This window comes from Corylus avellana, chromosome 2, assembly GCF_965113065.1.
Source record: "Corylus avellana chromosome 2, dhCorAvel1.hap1.2, whole genome shotgun sequence".
In the NCBI taxonomy this organism is placed as follows: Eukaryota; Viridiplantae; Streptophyta; class Magnoliopsida; order Fagales; family Betulaceae; genus Corylus; species Corylus avellana.
This window is the reverse complement of record NC_142491.1, coordinates 10,248,087-10,264,169: the sequence shown is the minus strand read 5'-3', so window position 1 is coordinate 10,264,169 and position 16,083 is coordinate 10,248,087. Positions and strand designations below refer to the sequence as shown.

Here is a 16,083-nt window from a genome sequence, read left to right as displayed (position 1 = left end):
TTTGCTTCAAATAGGATTTCCAAAGAGCTTTCTAAGCAAAGCTTTTGCTTTCAGGCAACTTATATAGAGCCTATTTGAAATTACGTTAAAGTTTAAAAAGTACTTTTAGTATCGAAAAAGTTGTTCCAAACAAAAGCTGTCCAGCCTAACTTGTTTGGTAAAAAGTTTCAAAATTACTTATTTGACTTTTTACTCTAAAAATAACTGAAACCCACTTTTGACATAAGCTTAAAAATAAAGCTTATGTCAAAAAAACGTTTTTGATTTAAAAACTCAATTTCTTAAATACAATCTCAAAACATGTTCGTAGACTGGTGTGATGTGATGTTCAAGTGTTCTGATGGTGGTTGGAACCTTTGAAAAGTGGAATGTGTGCTTTTAATTAAAAGTTAACGAGCTTACTTATCAAAAGGAATATCAAAAAATTTAGTATAATGTTATAAACTATATCACTATTTCATACGTGACATGGGTGCTATAGGAGTTGCAACTTGCAATTGTAATAAGAAATCTTTTTGTTCCATATTTTTCATTTTGGCTTCATCTCATTAAAAAAAGTAAAATGTTAAGTGTTCTTCTAATGTTGTCCTGGTGTCCTCCCAATTGTGATATAGTTCTTAAAATTATCGTTGAATTTGAGATTATCATTATTGACTTTTAATCTATTGGTGATTTTAAAAGGCACATCACAATTAAAAGAACCCTATGAGAATACTAGAAAAACACCTAGCATTTTCCTTAAAAAAAATATCAAAAGTTCTTTATTATAAGATTTTTAAAACTACTTTACTCTTCTAAGAGCATACCACTAGCATGTACAAACAAAAAATTGTTTCTCACCCACTATCCCTCTCTTCCAAATGAAAATATGAGAAAAAATATATATAATCAGAAAAAAAAAAATGACAAATAATATTTAAAAGCAAGTAAAAGAATAGAATAAAAAATCTATTACAGTGTATAAAAAAAAGTAGATAAAATAGAGAGTTGCGCTTTTTCACTATATATTTTTAGCTACTATTGCTGGACATGCTCTAACAATGTATATATGATGAAATGGTAAATATGTTACCACATCATTTAAAAATTTAAATAATATGGCATTATGTATACCATTAGATCCAACAAAATAAAATCTTCACCATTTAAGGATAGTTCCTCCAGAGAGATCCTTGTCTCTGACATTTTCTAAAGGCACCATTTATTCAAGTGGGGAAAAAAAATACGTTTGCAAAAAGTGTCAAGAAGTTCAATATACAGTACATTTTCACATAACTAATGTCCATGCCCAAATGCCCAAACTATAGAGCTTGAAGGTTTATAATCCATTGATATAATCAAAAAATAATAAGAGAAATAATTCAAAGAAACATATACATTTACACATGAAACAATAGTCATGGTCGTCCATTTAATGAGGGTAGGGTTCATGTTAGAATAATCTGCATTTTTTACTGGCAGATTCGAACAGGGGAATATTTCAACAGATGGCTACAGAGACTCTACCTTTTTCTACAGAATTCCACTGCTAAAAACATCCCAAAAATGTTATTAGAGACAGAATATCAGTTCTTACAAATAACAACATTCATAGGCACTGCAAATGCAGGCTATTGCCTAAAAAACCGAATGAGTTGTGTAACGAAACCTTTTCCTCTGCAATAACCAATCCTTACCTGGTAGAAGCAGGTTTCTAAAATATTGAGGTAGTTTACAATTCTGGAGGTTAGGACCTCCACAACTTTGGACCCATCAATTCACGATCTGCGGTCGAACCTTGGCTGGCGAGTTTCTGAATGCGAGAAGAAAATTCCCCTGCCTGATGACATTGAAGACAGTGAGTGGTCTGGCGATGAATTAAAGTTGTATGCACATATTCCATAGAGTAATGAAAAATTAATGTGAAAAATGGATGTACCCACCACATTGTACCTTCGTATTTTTTCATTTTCTTACTTCATTATTATTTTTTTCCCCCTTGGGCACTGAGGGAATGAGAATGCCTTGGACCATTGGTATAGTAGGGTTTACAAAATGTTAGCAGTGTCTCAATTTTATGTGAAAAGTACAATTAAAGCAGAACAATTGTTGCTCCCACCACAAGGACTTGCCGAAGTACTGCGAGAATGCCTTGAAAAGATTATAGGGGGTGCTTTTTGTTTTTTTGTTTGAAAATGTGTTCCGTAATATAAAAGTGAAAGAAATTTTAAATGTTTGTTAAGAGAGAAGGAAATAGTTTTTATCAAACGAAGCCATAATGTTTCTTATTTACGAGAGCAAACAGTAAACAATAAGTTAAAAGATATATGCAAAAATATTAGTAATCTTTTTCATTTTAGAAAAGAAGGGTCAGGGTTTATTTGAAAATTGAGTGCACTTTGAAGTCTTTGAATTTATGAAACCATTAGTAAACGTCATGGTCATAGTATTCCAAACATGGGAATTACTGAATTACGCAAACACACACAGATAAGAGCTAATCTACATGTCATGAAATTTTCTAAGCAGCATTGAGATCTGTCAACTGAGTGAGAAACTTAACAACAACAAAAAAAATGCATAATACTAACCTTCTCATCAATCCACATTAAAGAACTTAGTTGATTGTTTAAAATCCGGACTACTACATCTAGTGGTGTCATCCCATCAATTGCATCAAGTTCTCCTCCCTAAGGAAACAATAAAGTAGGTTTCAACTGTTGGCATCTGTTGGGAAAAAACCTTGTTTAGGAGTGGAAACATTAAATTAGAGCATTTACCTGGTTGGAATTTAGGGTCTGAATAATTGATTTGATCTGTTCTGTCATCTGCTCTAATTCCCTCTCTATAAATTCAGACTGCTCGTACCTGTATCCAGCACCCCGGAAAAAAAAAGAAGAACAAAGGTGACATCAATATATTAGCAGAATCCAGAAAATTTTCCTCAAAACAATGTGTAACTTCTGCAAACATATAATGGCAACCTGAATCTAACCCATTTATAAACCGGGCGTACAACAGAGCTATATGCAGCAGTGGTACAGCCCAGTCATGTACTTGGGTCCATCAGATCAACTCAAACCAAATCAAAGAACTGAGTACTCACATTGCATCTCTTGTGGAAGCAGCTTCATCATCAAGAAGCAATCCACGCTCATCCTTGTAAATACGCTCAGCTTCTTCTTCCATACTTTGCAAAGCCATATCAACCTAAAAAAAGAAAAGAGAATTATACTCATTTACTGTATATCACACAAAATTATGTCTAGACATATGCATATTTGGGGGCAATAAAATACCGAAGTTATAAATGTTCAAAGACTAATCTCTACATTTCTAAAAACTCACTAGTATATATGCCTCAAAAAACAATTAAACACCAACATTTATACAAGAGATTTTGCTTTTCGAATATGGCCAAAGAAAGGATTTACACATTCCTAAGAATGCCTCCAATAATGACTTATGGACAATGTTCTTACTGCTACATTTTGGCAACTAGACCAACATAGACAAAAGACCTTACTAAAATACCTCTTGTTGATGAGTCTCAATTAACTCCAGTTGCCGCTCCAAGTTAGTTTGGGTCTCAACCACTTTTGCCACTTCAATCTAAAGTACAGATTAATGGCAAAACAAAATGAGTAGCCGTCAATGATGTAAATCAAACCATTTGCTAATCATAAAACACTATTCCACAATGAAAATGTGAAGATAACACCATCAATTTTTCCCCCCCACCTTCTTTTTTTTTTGTGCGCAAGCGAGTGTTGGGGGGAGGGGGGGGGGGAGAGGGAAGAAAAGTCATCTTCTTGCCAATGTAAGTAAGCAATAGAACTTGTGTTTCAATATCAATAAGGCATATGATACACCATCTCAGTAAAATTGTCAACCCATTGACATTGAGGGCAAATAACTTCCAATAAAATCTCATAAATGATCTTACAACATAAAATAGAAAAAATGGCTTTGTGAAGTTCATATATTTCACATTAATCTACAGTACACTATTCTTTTGATAACGGAAAATCAATTACCTCGAGCCTAAGAAGTACATCACGATTCTGCAAAATTCTCCGGTCCCACTCAGCTATCGCGTTAGCCTGCTTTCGGAACTTTCCAGTACGCTCTTGTAGTTCAGAATTCCACTCCTTGATGATCTTCAAATAAAAGAAACCAGAAAATAAAAATAAAATCAAATCACACCCTTTCGTGGAATAGAAAGAGCGAGAACAACAGGAAAAAATTAGAAATAAGTCTGATGAAAATGGTGACCCAGGTTTGCTGAAATAAATCTCTCACCTTTCTGCTTACAAAATAAAAGTAGCTTTTGATAAAAGCTATGTATAGGCCAATGTTATGGACAGAAGGAAGCAACTATTTAACCTAGTTTTAAATTCATATGTATTACAGATTAATCTTCCTTTTCCTTTTTTATTTTCCACATCTAGACTCTCTCTTTAAAAAACCAGTTTCCTTATTCCCTCAGTTCAAAGACAAAAAACACCAAAGGATTAAAGAAAGGAAAAAGAAAAAAAAGTAGTGTACAGTTTAGTATCCCACTTTCCTCTCGCAAGGTTACTGCCCACCAAGACTATATCTCTAGAAGTACCATTGTCCAAGATTCTTCTTTCCATATAAAGCAAAACTAAACCAAACTGGTATTTCATCTATAATATCGCAATGTAAAAACGACAAGACATGAAATACCTCTTCAACAGTCTTCCCTGTGATCTCAGACGGTAATTTTGGTGCAGTAGATACTGTAGTGCTGACACTTGAAGTTGTCCTATAGGACAAAACAGAACAGAAGACTATAAGCAGCAAATTCATATTTCTTGGAAAACCTTAATATATATATATATATATATATATATATATATATATATATATATATATATATATATTTTATGTCGGGGAACCTCTCCAAGGCAGGGCCCTTCGGACCCACCCCTGTAAAGTAAACCTCGGTTCCATCACCGCACCCTCGGAAGTTTCCCTACACGGAACTGGTTAAATCACTAGCTTTTCATCAGGGGGTGTGGCCCCAAGAAATTGTTTGCACCCATGAGGTGTTGAACCTTGGACCTTGAAGGGATAATACCTCAAGACCAAGGCCTCCACCACTTGGGCCAACCTCTTGGGATTAAAATATAATCAATTATTATCATCTATGCTCTCAATGGTATATAGATTTGAGAGACTTTGAAAATATATATATATTCCTCCACGATATTTTTTTATGAATAATAATTTATTGAAATAAAAGGCAAAGCCCTCGTACACAAAGAGTATACAAGAGATAGAACCACCCTATAGGTGTCGAAAATCCAAAAAGTTAACTAGATCTAAAAGATAGAAGAGGTGAAATTAGGAACATTGATTAAAGCCAAATCCAAATTAGGATCATGACCTCCTTATTCCAGCGCTTTAAATCAATTTTTGGCTCATTTTAGCTTACTAGTTAAGACAAAACATGGAGTGCCTAAGAACTTATATGAATCCCACCACTGCTTCACCAAGTCTACAAAACCCTCAGCTTTAATCCACATGTTTTCAAATTTAAACAAGTGTGGTCCTCTAGCTATGCCCCCACTGTCAAGCAAAATGGGAAAATGATCTCGAAGAAGACAGCATTGAATCAGATTTGGGAAATGCTCTTTCTCCTCTCATATTGCTTGTCCACTTCACAAAATCCAACTGGACGTCATTTAGTGCTTTGTTTTTCAAATAAAATGGAAGAAATTTCAAATACTACCTCCATAAAATGGTCAAGGAAACTTATTAAAATAATTCAAACCATTGAACTTTCAACAAATCAAAGTGCATTTAGGATAAAGTTTTTACTGATCAACTTTCCAAACTAGACAATTTTTCGGACATTCCAAAATGTAATACTGGACAAACAATATGAGACGAAGAAGTAAAATAAACAATTGAATAAAGCTCAAATTGTTGTGTTCGGAGTGATTTTCAGTTTTGGCAGCTTAAGAACCTTTCATAGGCAGGACCAACATACAACGTCTGACTAAGCAAGACCTATATGATTTTGAAGCTTAAAATATAAACATCTAAGGGTCAAAATAGTTTTTAAATTAAGTTACTAGTTTATGAGTTATGGGCATAGTGCACAGGCGGACCTGAAATCTTATAAAATTCTGCACATAATTTTATTTTTCGAATTATTTTTTAATTATGTTTGGCCTACAATTGATGCAATGATTAGTGTTCACGTTCACATCAAGAAAATTCATCTTTTCTTCTCTACCAAACCAAATCCTCTCCCTTCCTTATTGAAATCCTAAAAGCCTACCTACATTTCCTTATTATTTGTCACCGAATAACCTATTGAAACAACCCAAAAATCCTGATCGCATTGTCCAGAGTTTCCAGCAAGCAGATTCCTGATTCCCAGCCTCTTTCAACAACCAACATTCAATCTTTCCAAACCCTAATTCCATATACAAACCCTAAAAGTCTTTTCCTCTCCATAACAAACTACAAGATCATAATTTTTCCTATCCTAGCGTCCATGACAAGCACATGCAGACAGACCCTAATATGTCCCATGTCAAGGGAAGTTATGAGGACACGGAGAGCAAATAAACTGCCAAGAAAGCAAGATAAAGCAGTAACCTACCAAAAAAAAATTAAAAAATGAAAAGTAAATAGGTAATCTAGATTCCAGGAAAAAAAAAAGTGAACAAGTTTACTATTAAGAGTAAGCACACATACCCACTACTGGAGGACACAATAAGAGATGATGATGTCTGCGCACCAGTAGTGCTCAAACTGGGAGTTGTTGCAGCTGCAGAAGTTGAAGAGACACCTACAAAATCAATTTGAACAATCAAAGGATATTTGAACATCAAACAGAAGGTACTGCTGCTTGATCTAGGCACTTCAGCATTTAAACAAGTTGTTATTGGAAGAGGATATCACAAGTTAATAGCTTAAGAATCTATGACACAATATAACGCGATACGCAGATGCATATAAATTAGAAAGGTGATGAGCCATACAGTCCCACCAGCATAAACAAAGACAATGCAGTTAACACAAACATCATAACCACCTCCTACAGCTGAAAAACAATAACATCTGAAACACAATTAAAAATGCCAAACTCACCAAAAGTAGGCGCAGCAGTAGTCGAATGTGATTGCAAGGACGAAGCAGGCGTCGACGGTTTGCTAAACGCAAAGCCCGTAAAAGCTCCTACATTGCCCGAAGAAAAGGCGGAGCTGGCTGCTGCTGCTGCTGTTGAAGCACTAGTTGCAGCCGAAGAACTCACACCAAATGCGGGCAAAGAAAATGAAGCTTGTGTAGCAGCGGTAGTAGTACTACTAGTAGTAGTAGCAGCTGGAGTGGAAGCAGTCGTGGTGGTGACCGTCGAGAACAACGGAGCCGTAGATGTTCCAAAGGACAGAGAAGAACCCTTTGTTGCAGGTGTGGTGGAAACAGCAGCGGCGGCCGAAGAGGCTGTGTACCCAAATGAAGGCTGAGAAGCTGAGGAAGAGGGTGGGACGAATGAGAAGGCAGAAGAGGTTGTCGTAGTCGTTGTTGTAGTTGAAGAGGAAGATACAGCAGCGGAGGGTGTCGTGGGTTTTGAAAAAGCTGAAGAATTTGAGAATGAAATCCCAGCGGTAGCAGAGAAAGGCGAGGTTGTGGTTGAACTTGGAGCTGAGCTTGAAGCGAATGGGAATGCAGGAGTGGTTGAAGCAGAAGACAAAGAAGAAGAAGAAGAGGGAAAGACGGTGGTCGAAGTTGAAAATGGAGAAGCGGATGATGAAGCTCCGAATGGGGATAAACCTGTATTCGCTGATGAGGCTGTTGTTCCAAACAGGGTGGAACCAAAACCAGAAGTCGCCGCAGCGGACGACGTCGTTCCGAACAGAGAGGAACCTGAGGTTGGTAGCGCGGAGGACGACGTCGCTCCGAACAGAGAAGAACCAGAAGTTGGCGCCGCAACAGACGACGTCGTTCCAAACAGAGGCGAACCAGAAGTTGGCGCCGCAACGGACGACGTCGTTACGAATAGAGGTGAACCAGAAGTTGGAGCCGCGGAGGACGACGTCGTTCCGAACAGAGGCGAACCAGAAGTTGGCGTCGCAGAGGACGGCGTCGTTCCGAACAGAGGTGAACCAGAGGTTGGTGCCACGGAGGACGACGTCGTTCCGAACAGGAGGGAACTAGACTTGGGAGCGGAGGACGACGTCGTTCCGAACAAGGACGAACCGGAACCTGCCGCGGCGGAGACCGAAGTAGTAGCAGATGAGGCGGTCCCGAACAAGGAAAACCCTGAATTAGCTGAACCGAATGGGGACGAACCTGAGGTGGGCGCGGCTGATGAGATTGTCCCAAACGGGGAGGGAGCGGAAGTTGCAGAGGACGAAGACGGTGCAGTTCCGAACAAGGAGGCAGCGGGGGTCGAAGCGGAATTGAAGGGGAAGGAGAAGGAAGGAGCTGGAGAAGAAGAGGAAGTGGAAGTGGAGGATCCGAACCCGAATGGGGAAGAAGAGGTGGCGGTGGCGGATCCGAATGGGGGAGCGGAGGATCCGAATGATAATCCGGAGGAGGGCGGGTTCGAGAGGGAGAATGCGGGCGTGGATAGTGAAGAAGAAGAAGCCGATGAAGATCCAAATGAGAAGCCCGACATGGTTTCTCTCGCCTCTGGTGGTTGCGTGCGAGAGATTGCGGGGTTTTGAAATTGAGGGTTTTGGGGGGTAAAGCTGTCTCTAAGCCGGCCTTCTTCTTCTTCTTTCTTTTTCTCTCCTCTCTCTTTGTTTTTTTTTTTTTTTTCCTTTTTCAAAATGACTCTTTCCTTTAAACGACCAGCCTTCTGTCGTTTGCTCCACTAAACGCTGTCTATAATTTTTGGAAAAATTTCACTTATTCCTAAGCATAGACACTTCTACAATCATACAAGGTTTAAACATTTTAATGTCAATATCCTAACAATTTTCTCTTTCAATTTTACCTCTCCATTACCCACATAACCAGTACTAAATAAATTAGATTTTCTTCACAATTAAAAAACAAAACCCTAAGGTTAAAATTCATATGCAATCCGTATAAATTAAGATTTTTTTTTTTTTTTTTGCATTTTAATTCATATACAAGTTAACCAGTTGTATTTAGGTCAACTCTATACAACTTATTTATTGGGAAAAATGTAGTTTACCCCCTTGAAGTTTCATAGGTTTTTCAATTTTAACCCCAAAGTTCAAAAATTGACAATCTACCCCCCCTGAAGTTTTAAAATTTGACAATTTAAACCTTCCATTTAATTTTTCCGTCAAAATAGACGGAAATCTATGAAACTACATCATTACCCTCAGGCTTTTTAAAAAAAATTTCCGTCCAATTTAACAGAAAAATTAAACGGAAGGTTTAAATTGCCAATTTTTGAACTTTTTGGTTAAAATTGAAAAATTCCTAAAACTTCAGGAGAGTCATAACAGTTAATTAAACAGGTTATGCGTGTTAAAGTTGAGGAATTTGAATTGTTTAACTAAATGGGTTGTGTTCACGTAACATCGGTTTTATTATTGGGTTTACCCCCAAAAGGCCTCATATCATTTAGAGAAAGTATATTTCATATAAACACATCATCTTTTCCATGTCCAGGCAATGTGGGACGTCACAGTTCAGGTGAATTCATATCATATTGACCTGTGAGTTGACCCAATACGCCAACATGCATTGCCAAACCTAATCCATAGATGGAATGCAAAAAATGAATGGAAAAAATAAATAAAATTGGGTTGTAGCAGGTGAAAATTAGAGAGGAAATAGTTGTATTTAGATTGTGTAACTAGAGGAAATTGTTCTATTTATATTGAGTAAATATGACCATTGAAGAACTTAACTGTTAGAAAATATGACCATTTGAAAAATATGACTGTTGTTGGAAAAGAAAAAATAGAAAAGTGACCATTTGAAAAATTATGTGCATTGGGTGTGCCTATCTTATAGGAATGTACACTGCATTGTAGACTACAAAAAATAAATGTAAAAATAAATAAATTTTGTGCATCTTGCATGATCTTCAATTATGATGTTGTGTGAGTTTTAGAGAAATTTAGGTACTTTAAGAGAGGAAATTATAGGATTCACCTATTTTAGATAGTTTAGAATGTAAATTGTAGAACTCATTTGTCCTAAACAAATAAATCTCGTAACTACTCATTGAACGGCCTGAATTTGAAATTCAGATAGCAAGGGATCTCAATGCACTTCGCAAAAATTCAAAAAATGAGTTTGTAGTGTAATGCATATGCATTATTTTCTCTTGTGCATGGTGCATTGATATCTCCACGTCGGTTCGAGTCACATTAAGGGCAAACCTATGGAATAGCATGGGCCACCATAGCATGGACGCCGGATTCAGAAGCGTGGTAATATGTTACAATCATAAGTATTTCACATGGTTTAAGTGCAATCTTAACATGTATATACAAGCTATTAGACACCATCTCCTAACAAGCCAATTCTACCTGATGTTTGCATCAAATTCCTCCCTAAAACTATTTACAGTAGATACGGGCCATGCCATTATGAGGAGACATGAGAACACCACAACAAAAAGAAAGAAGAAGAACACCATCTACTGCTGTTTACTACTAGCCTCATGGGTTTTTAGCCACAACAAAAGAAGAGGATGAGGAAGCTATGTACAAAACCCATTTTTATATTCCAAACAACCATCACACCCCGCATTAATAGTGTCATATACCGGACAAGTATTCATCTTCTATTTGTCAAAAGTTGATGTAGCATGGTCCAACCAAAAATTTCATTTTCATCCACCAAATGCTATAACGGATCAAATCACATCAACTTTAGGAAAGGAAATGGAATGTGGATACTTATTAGGTATATAGCATTACTCCGGCCTGCACCGATTCTAGAAGAAACTAATCACAGCAGCCCTTCACTAAGGGTACAACCCAAAAAACCATTTCCTTCAATTTTAGCTTTTTTTATGGCAGCAACATCCCTTGCCAAATCGTCCCGTCGTAGCTCCATCTCCATCAAAGATGTTTTTGCAGCCTCTATTTGTTTGTCCAACTCATCCAACTCTTTAGAACATGCCTGGTATTTAGCTGTCTTGATTTCATCCACCCTTTGCTGCAACCATTCCACCTTGAACCCAACAGCAACTGCATCGGCTACATTTGTCTCCATGAGTTGAAGTTCATGGGAACAAAGGGTCTCCAATGTATGGGTGCAAAGCCGATTCACTACATCACCAATCAAGTCCAGGAAAGCCAACTTTGCTTCCAAACTCCTCAATATGCTGCCGTTTGTGATGTCCCCATGTTTCTGCAAAATACGTTTGATTATTGGGACATTGTGAGGAGAAGGGACATGTCTGTCTACTTCTACGCAGAGAGATGATAAAGGGGAAGTTTCAGCACTTTCTTCTTCATCTACTGCACCGAAAGCCTTAGAAGCTGCAGCAGCAGAATCATTCTTAGCCTCCTCTACAGAATTTGGACACATGGGTTTCTTTACTACCTCACCCTCGTCCCCTCCATCACCTACACGAATTTGAATAGCTCAGCATTAAGATTCCCAGAGTGAATCTATTTTCATCTCAGTTAATCGATTATCAAATTGACTGAAAATTCCCAAAAGCAGAGAGAAAGACATAGCTGTCAATATAAACACCATAACCATTATCCTATTACAAACGGTAATGATCAAGGATCTCAAACACAGTTGAAAAATGACGAACCTGAGGTTGGAGCCGCGGAGGACGACGTCGTTCCGAACAGAGGCGAACCAGAAGTTGGCGCCGCAGAGGACGGCGTCGTTCCGAACAGAGGTGAACCAGAGGTTGGTGCCGCGGAGGGCGACGTCGTTCCGAACAGGAGGGAACTAGACTTGGGAGCGGAGGACGACGTCGTTCCGAACAAGGACGGACCAGAACCTGCCGCGGCGGAGACCGAAGTAGTAGCAGATGAGGCGGTCCCGAACAAGGAAAACCCAGAATTAGCTGAACCGAATAGGGACGAAACTGAGGTTGATGAGATTGTCCCAAACAGGGGGGAAGCGGAAGTTGCAGAGGAAGAAGACGGTGCAGCTCCGAACAAGGAGGAAGCGGGGGTCGAAGCGGAATTGAAGGGGAAGGAGAAGGAAGGAGCTGAAGAAGAAGAGGAAGTGGAAGTAGAGGATCCGAACCCGAATGGGGAAGAAGAGGTGGCGGTGGCGGATCCGAATCGGGGGGCGGAGGATCCGAATGATAATCCGGAGGAGGGCGAGTTCGAGAGGGAGAATGCGGGCGTGGATAGTGAAGAAGAAGAACCCGATGAAGATCCAAATGAGAAGCCCGACATGGTTTCTCTCTAGCTCGCTTCTGGCGGGTCTGTACGAATGACTGGAGGGTTTTCGGAGGGTAAAGCGGTCTCTCAGCAGTCATAGACTAGTAAGCTTGTTTGGGAAGGCCACTCTCCTCAACTTTTTTCTTTCCTTTTAGGTTGATTTGACACTACTAAAGGTATGTTTGACATTGCGTTTGAAATGTCCTAAAAAGCTTTTAACACTAAAAAAATTTGTTTAAAAAAAAATATATTCATTTGATAAAAAAATGAGAAGTGCTTTTAAGGGTTCAAAAAACCTAAAAATAGTCAAAAACACATTTTTGGCAAAAGTTTCAAGCCAAAAAATATTTTTTAACTTAAAAGCTCTATTTCTCAAACGCAATCCCAAACATCTATTAAGAGCACTAGTCACAGATATCTTATATGTCATTCTCTTCCTTATATTTAAGAAAAATTTCAACCCAAAAAAAAAACACAAAACACAAAACTCCACTCACTTCAGATTTTTTATATTTAACCAACCTTCAATGATTGTTACCGTATTTTTCAATGTGTAGGAAACCAAAAGTGGTTTCCTATACATTATTTTAATATAAATATTTCTTTTTTTCTCTCTCTTCTTTTATCCTTTTATCTTTAATTGAAGATTGTGTTAAGATTTTGTGAAAAAAGTTAAGGTAGGCATAAAGCTTGTATTTTGTAAAGAAATAATATTTTAATGATATAGGAAAATGTAAGGGAAACCATTGTAAAATATATTTTCATAGTGAAATAAAAAGTAATTTTGTGCTCTAAACTTAAGAAAAAAAAAGCTATTGCTAATTTTTGCTCTCACTCTCATTACTTTTTATCGCCTAAAGTTTATGAGACGATTTCAAAAAAATAAAAACATATATATATATATATATATATACCAAAACAACAAATAAAAACATATGCAAATCCTACAAATGAGAATACAATTAAAAGAAAAGATACACGGCTTGTCAAACAAAGGGCACACAAAAGTCTACCAAAGGAGATCTTTACCACTATCATGTGGAGTATCTAACATTGGGAAAGTATATGAGGAAAAGCTAAAAGAAGAGCAGGTGGTAGCGACCTCTTGAGTTTTGTTGTGTGTATGACGATTTAGAATCTATTTGAGATTATGTTTGAGAAATAGAGTTTTTAAGTCAAAAAGAGCTTTCAGAAAAAATCTTCATTTTTAAATTTTTGTCAAAAGTACATTTTAGCCATTTTTAGGCTTTTTGGATCCTTAAAAACGCTTTTAATTTTTTTACTAAATAAGTACTTTTTTAAAAAAAAAATAGACTTTTTTTAGTATTAAAAGCACTTTTAGGTCTCTCAAACGCAATTGCAAACAAGTTCTTACACTCTTATCGATTGTAGTGATAGTCCATCTGGCAAAAGAGTTAAGGAGACCAAGAGTATAAGAAATGAGTCACGATAAAGGCACAATTTTTTGGTACAACTTTGATCAAATTTTTTTCTTATTTTTTATTTTTTTAAAAAATAAAATAAAATAAAATAAATTCTAAAGCAATAACATCATATGTGGTCCTTTTTTTTAAAAAAAAAAAATGGTCATTATTATGAAGAAAAAGACCATTTTTTTTTAAATTAAAAAAAAAAAAACCAAAAAAAAAAGGACCACATAAGATGTTATTGCTTTAAAAATTTATTTTATTTTTTTTAAATGACCACATAAAAAAAAAAGTTGATCCAAAATTGTGCCTTTAGTATTTCTCATAAGAAATAATATGAGCAACTCTTCAATTAGTAGTGATGCGTCATGTGTGGTTTTTGACGATAACAACTAAAGAGCCTCCCTCAAGGAGTAGGTGCTAACATTGTGATACTTTTCTGCAATTGTAAAGATCAAACTATGATTTTTTTAAATATTTAATTGCTTTTTTAAAATGGCTTTTTTTGAAACCACAAACCCAAACGGTCCTTACATTGGGAAATCCCAATTAAGCCGGTCTAAAAATCAAGTGAATGTAAATGTGTCACGTAAATAAAAATGTTGAGAGATAGACATGTGAGAATGCATAATATCATTTTTTAATTTGAAATTTAACTCCAAATATTATTTATCTTCTTTATTTATCTTCTTTTTTCTTTTTTCCTTTTCTGCTCAGCCAAATTACCAATCTTTTGGTTATGGTTTTTCCAGTTACTTCTCTGCATCGGGTATAGATTTTCGGCAGCCTGGGGTCATCCTAACATTTGCCAAAGTCTAACGTGACCAAGATTTTTTTTAAAAAAAATAATAATAATAATGTCAGATATTTTGCTCTTTTAAAAAAAAATAAAAAATAAAAATTGAAGAAGAGAGATATTAAAGGAAAATCCAAACTTAAAGTATTAGTACTAAATTTGAGGTATTAGCACCAGATTTTAGGCATTAGCACCAAATTTAGGATGATTGAATCCCTTTTGGGTGATACAATCCCTAAAAGGTTAACCTTCTTCTCCTAAATTTTAATTTTGAATCTAAAAACAAGTTATGAGGCATTAAAAATTAAATATTAACTCATAGAAATTTAACTAACAAAAAAAAAAGACAAAATTTTTTTTTATTATTTTTTTTTAATATATGTCCGACGCTAGGCAGCCGCATAGCAGGACTTCTCTGCATCATGCTTCCTCCTATAATTTTGCAATTGATTATTGATTCTATTAATCATGAAATCATTTTATTCAAAAAGAAAAAAAAAATTATTAGACCTACAAGGCTACTATTTTATAATTTGTTAACACATGAAATCACCTTTGTTTGACAAGATTTTAATAACCCATGAAATCTGGAAATGGGTAAGTTCTACCTATAAAATGAAAGGATATGAAGTTTTGAAACTCCGCCATCTCTGATGCACATCTCTATCGGCAATGACGGAGTTAGAGGGGAGCTACTGTTAGAGGGGGGCCAGTGTGGGTCATGGCCCACTTCCAGGCCCCTTCTAGTAATTTTTTTATTTTGATTAAAAGTACTTTTTAACTTTTAAATTTGTTATAAAAACAACATTTTTAGGTCATGTTTTTGTACGCTGCCTCCTAAAATGTTTTTTACTACAATCTGACCGCCCTAAAATTAACTTTTTAGTTCCATCCCTGCCTATCGGGGCATCCGCCTATGACAACAGTAAGAAGAGGGTACATTTATATTATATGATTGAGGAATGGTAGGTTTACAAACAAAATTTTACAAAAAAAACTTTTATAACATGATGTGGCACAACATGATTGGAAATGAGATAAATTTAACTTTTAAGAAACTCAATCATATTGTGCCACATCATGTTGTAAAGGGTTTTTTTTTTTTTTTTTTTTTTTTGGTAAAATTTGTTAGTAAACCTAACATTTTTTTATATGATTATATAGCCTTTTTTTTGTTCTTTTCTTTTTTTTTTTTTTTTTTTTTCCAGTGTTTCTTCATCTTTCTTTTGAATTCATTCGCCTAAACCCTAAAGCAATATAAAATTGAGACCAAAGAAAGAAAAAATTTGATATTAACACAAAAATATTCAGACTGTACAAGTAGATATCTATTAAAAAAAACATTACTACATGGCTCACATACTAGCCTTAGCTCCTAGGGGTGAAAAGGCGAGCAGCTACTAATTGTTATTTAGGGTGGTTAGGAAAAACTTATAATCGTATTTTAGCCAATAACTGCTAACTGTAACCGCATTTTCACCCTTACTTGCTCCTTCATGCATTCGGGGGCCAACGAGTAATGCTAAAAGTCCTTCTTGTGTCACTCTAAGAA

The 16,083-nt window shown here is 36.2% G+C and overlaps 1 protein-coding gene across 2 annotated transcripts; it reads right to left on the bottom strand.

Moving 5' to 3' along the window:
• Nucleotides 1–1,357: 1,357 nt before the first annotated feature.
• On the bottom strand, nucleotides 1,358–12,423 carry EMB2766 (structural constituent of nuclear pore). 2 transcript variants are annotated; one of them, XM_088513249.1, is made up of 10 exons: nucleotides 11,719–12,423; nucleotides 7,111–8,171; nucleotides 6,715–6,808; nucleotides 4,690–4,768; nucleotides 4,017–4,139; nucleotides 3,514–3,591; nucleotides 3,086–3,189; nucleotides 2,760–2,847; nucleotides 2,571–2,669; nucleotides 1,358–1,819 (listed from the first exon to the last, which is right to left on the bottom strand). In XM_088513249.1, the coding sequence occupies exons 1-10, from the start codon at nucleotides 12,321–12,323 to the stop codon at nucleotides 1,727–1,729; spliced, it is 2,424 nt and encodes an 807-aa protein (XP_088369375.1). In that variant the 5' UTR covers nucleotides 12,324–12,423; the 3' UTR covers nucleotides 1,358–1,726. The 2 variants fall into 2 exon arrangements, with proteins under 2 accessions (XP_088369375.1, XP_059445987.2); XM_059590004.2 differs by lacking the exon at nucleotides 11,719–12,423 and having other exon boundaries at nucleotides 7,111–8,734.
• Nucleotides 12,424–16,083: the final 3,660 nt, after the last annotated feature.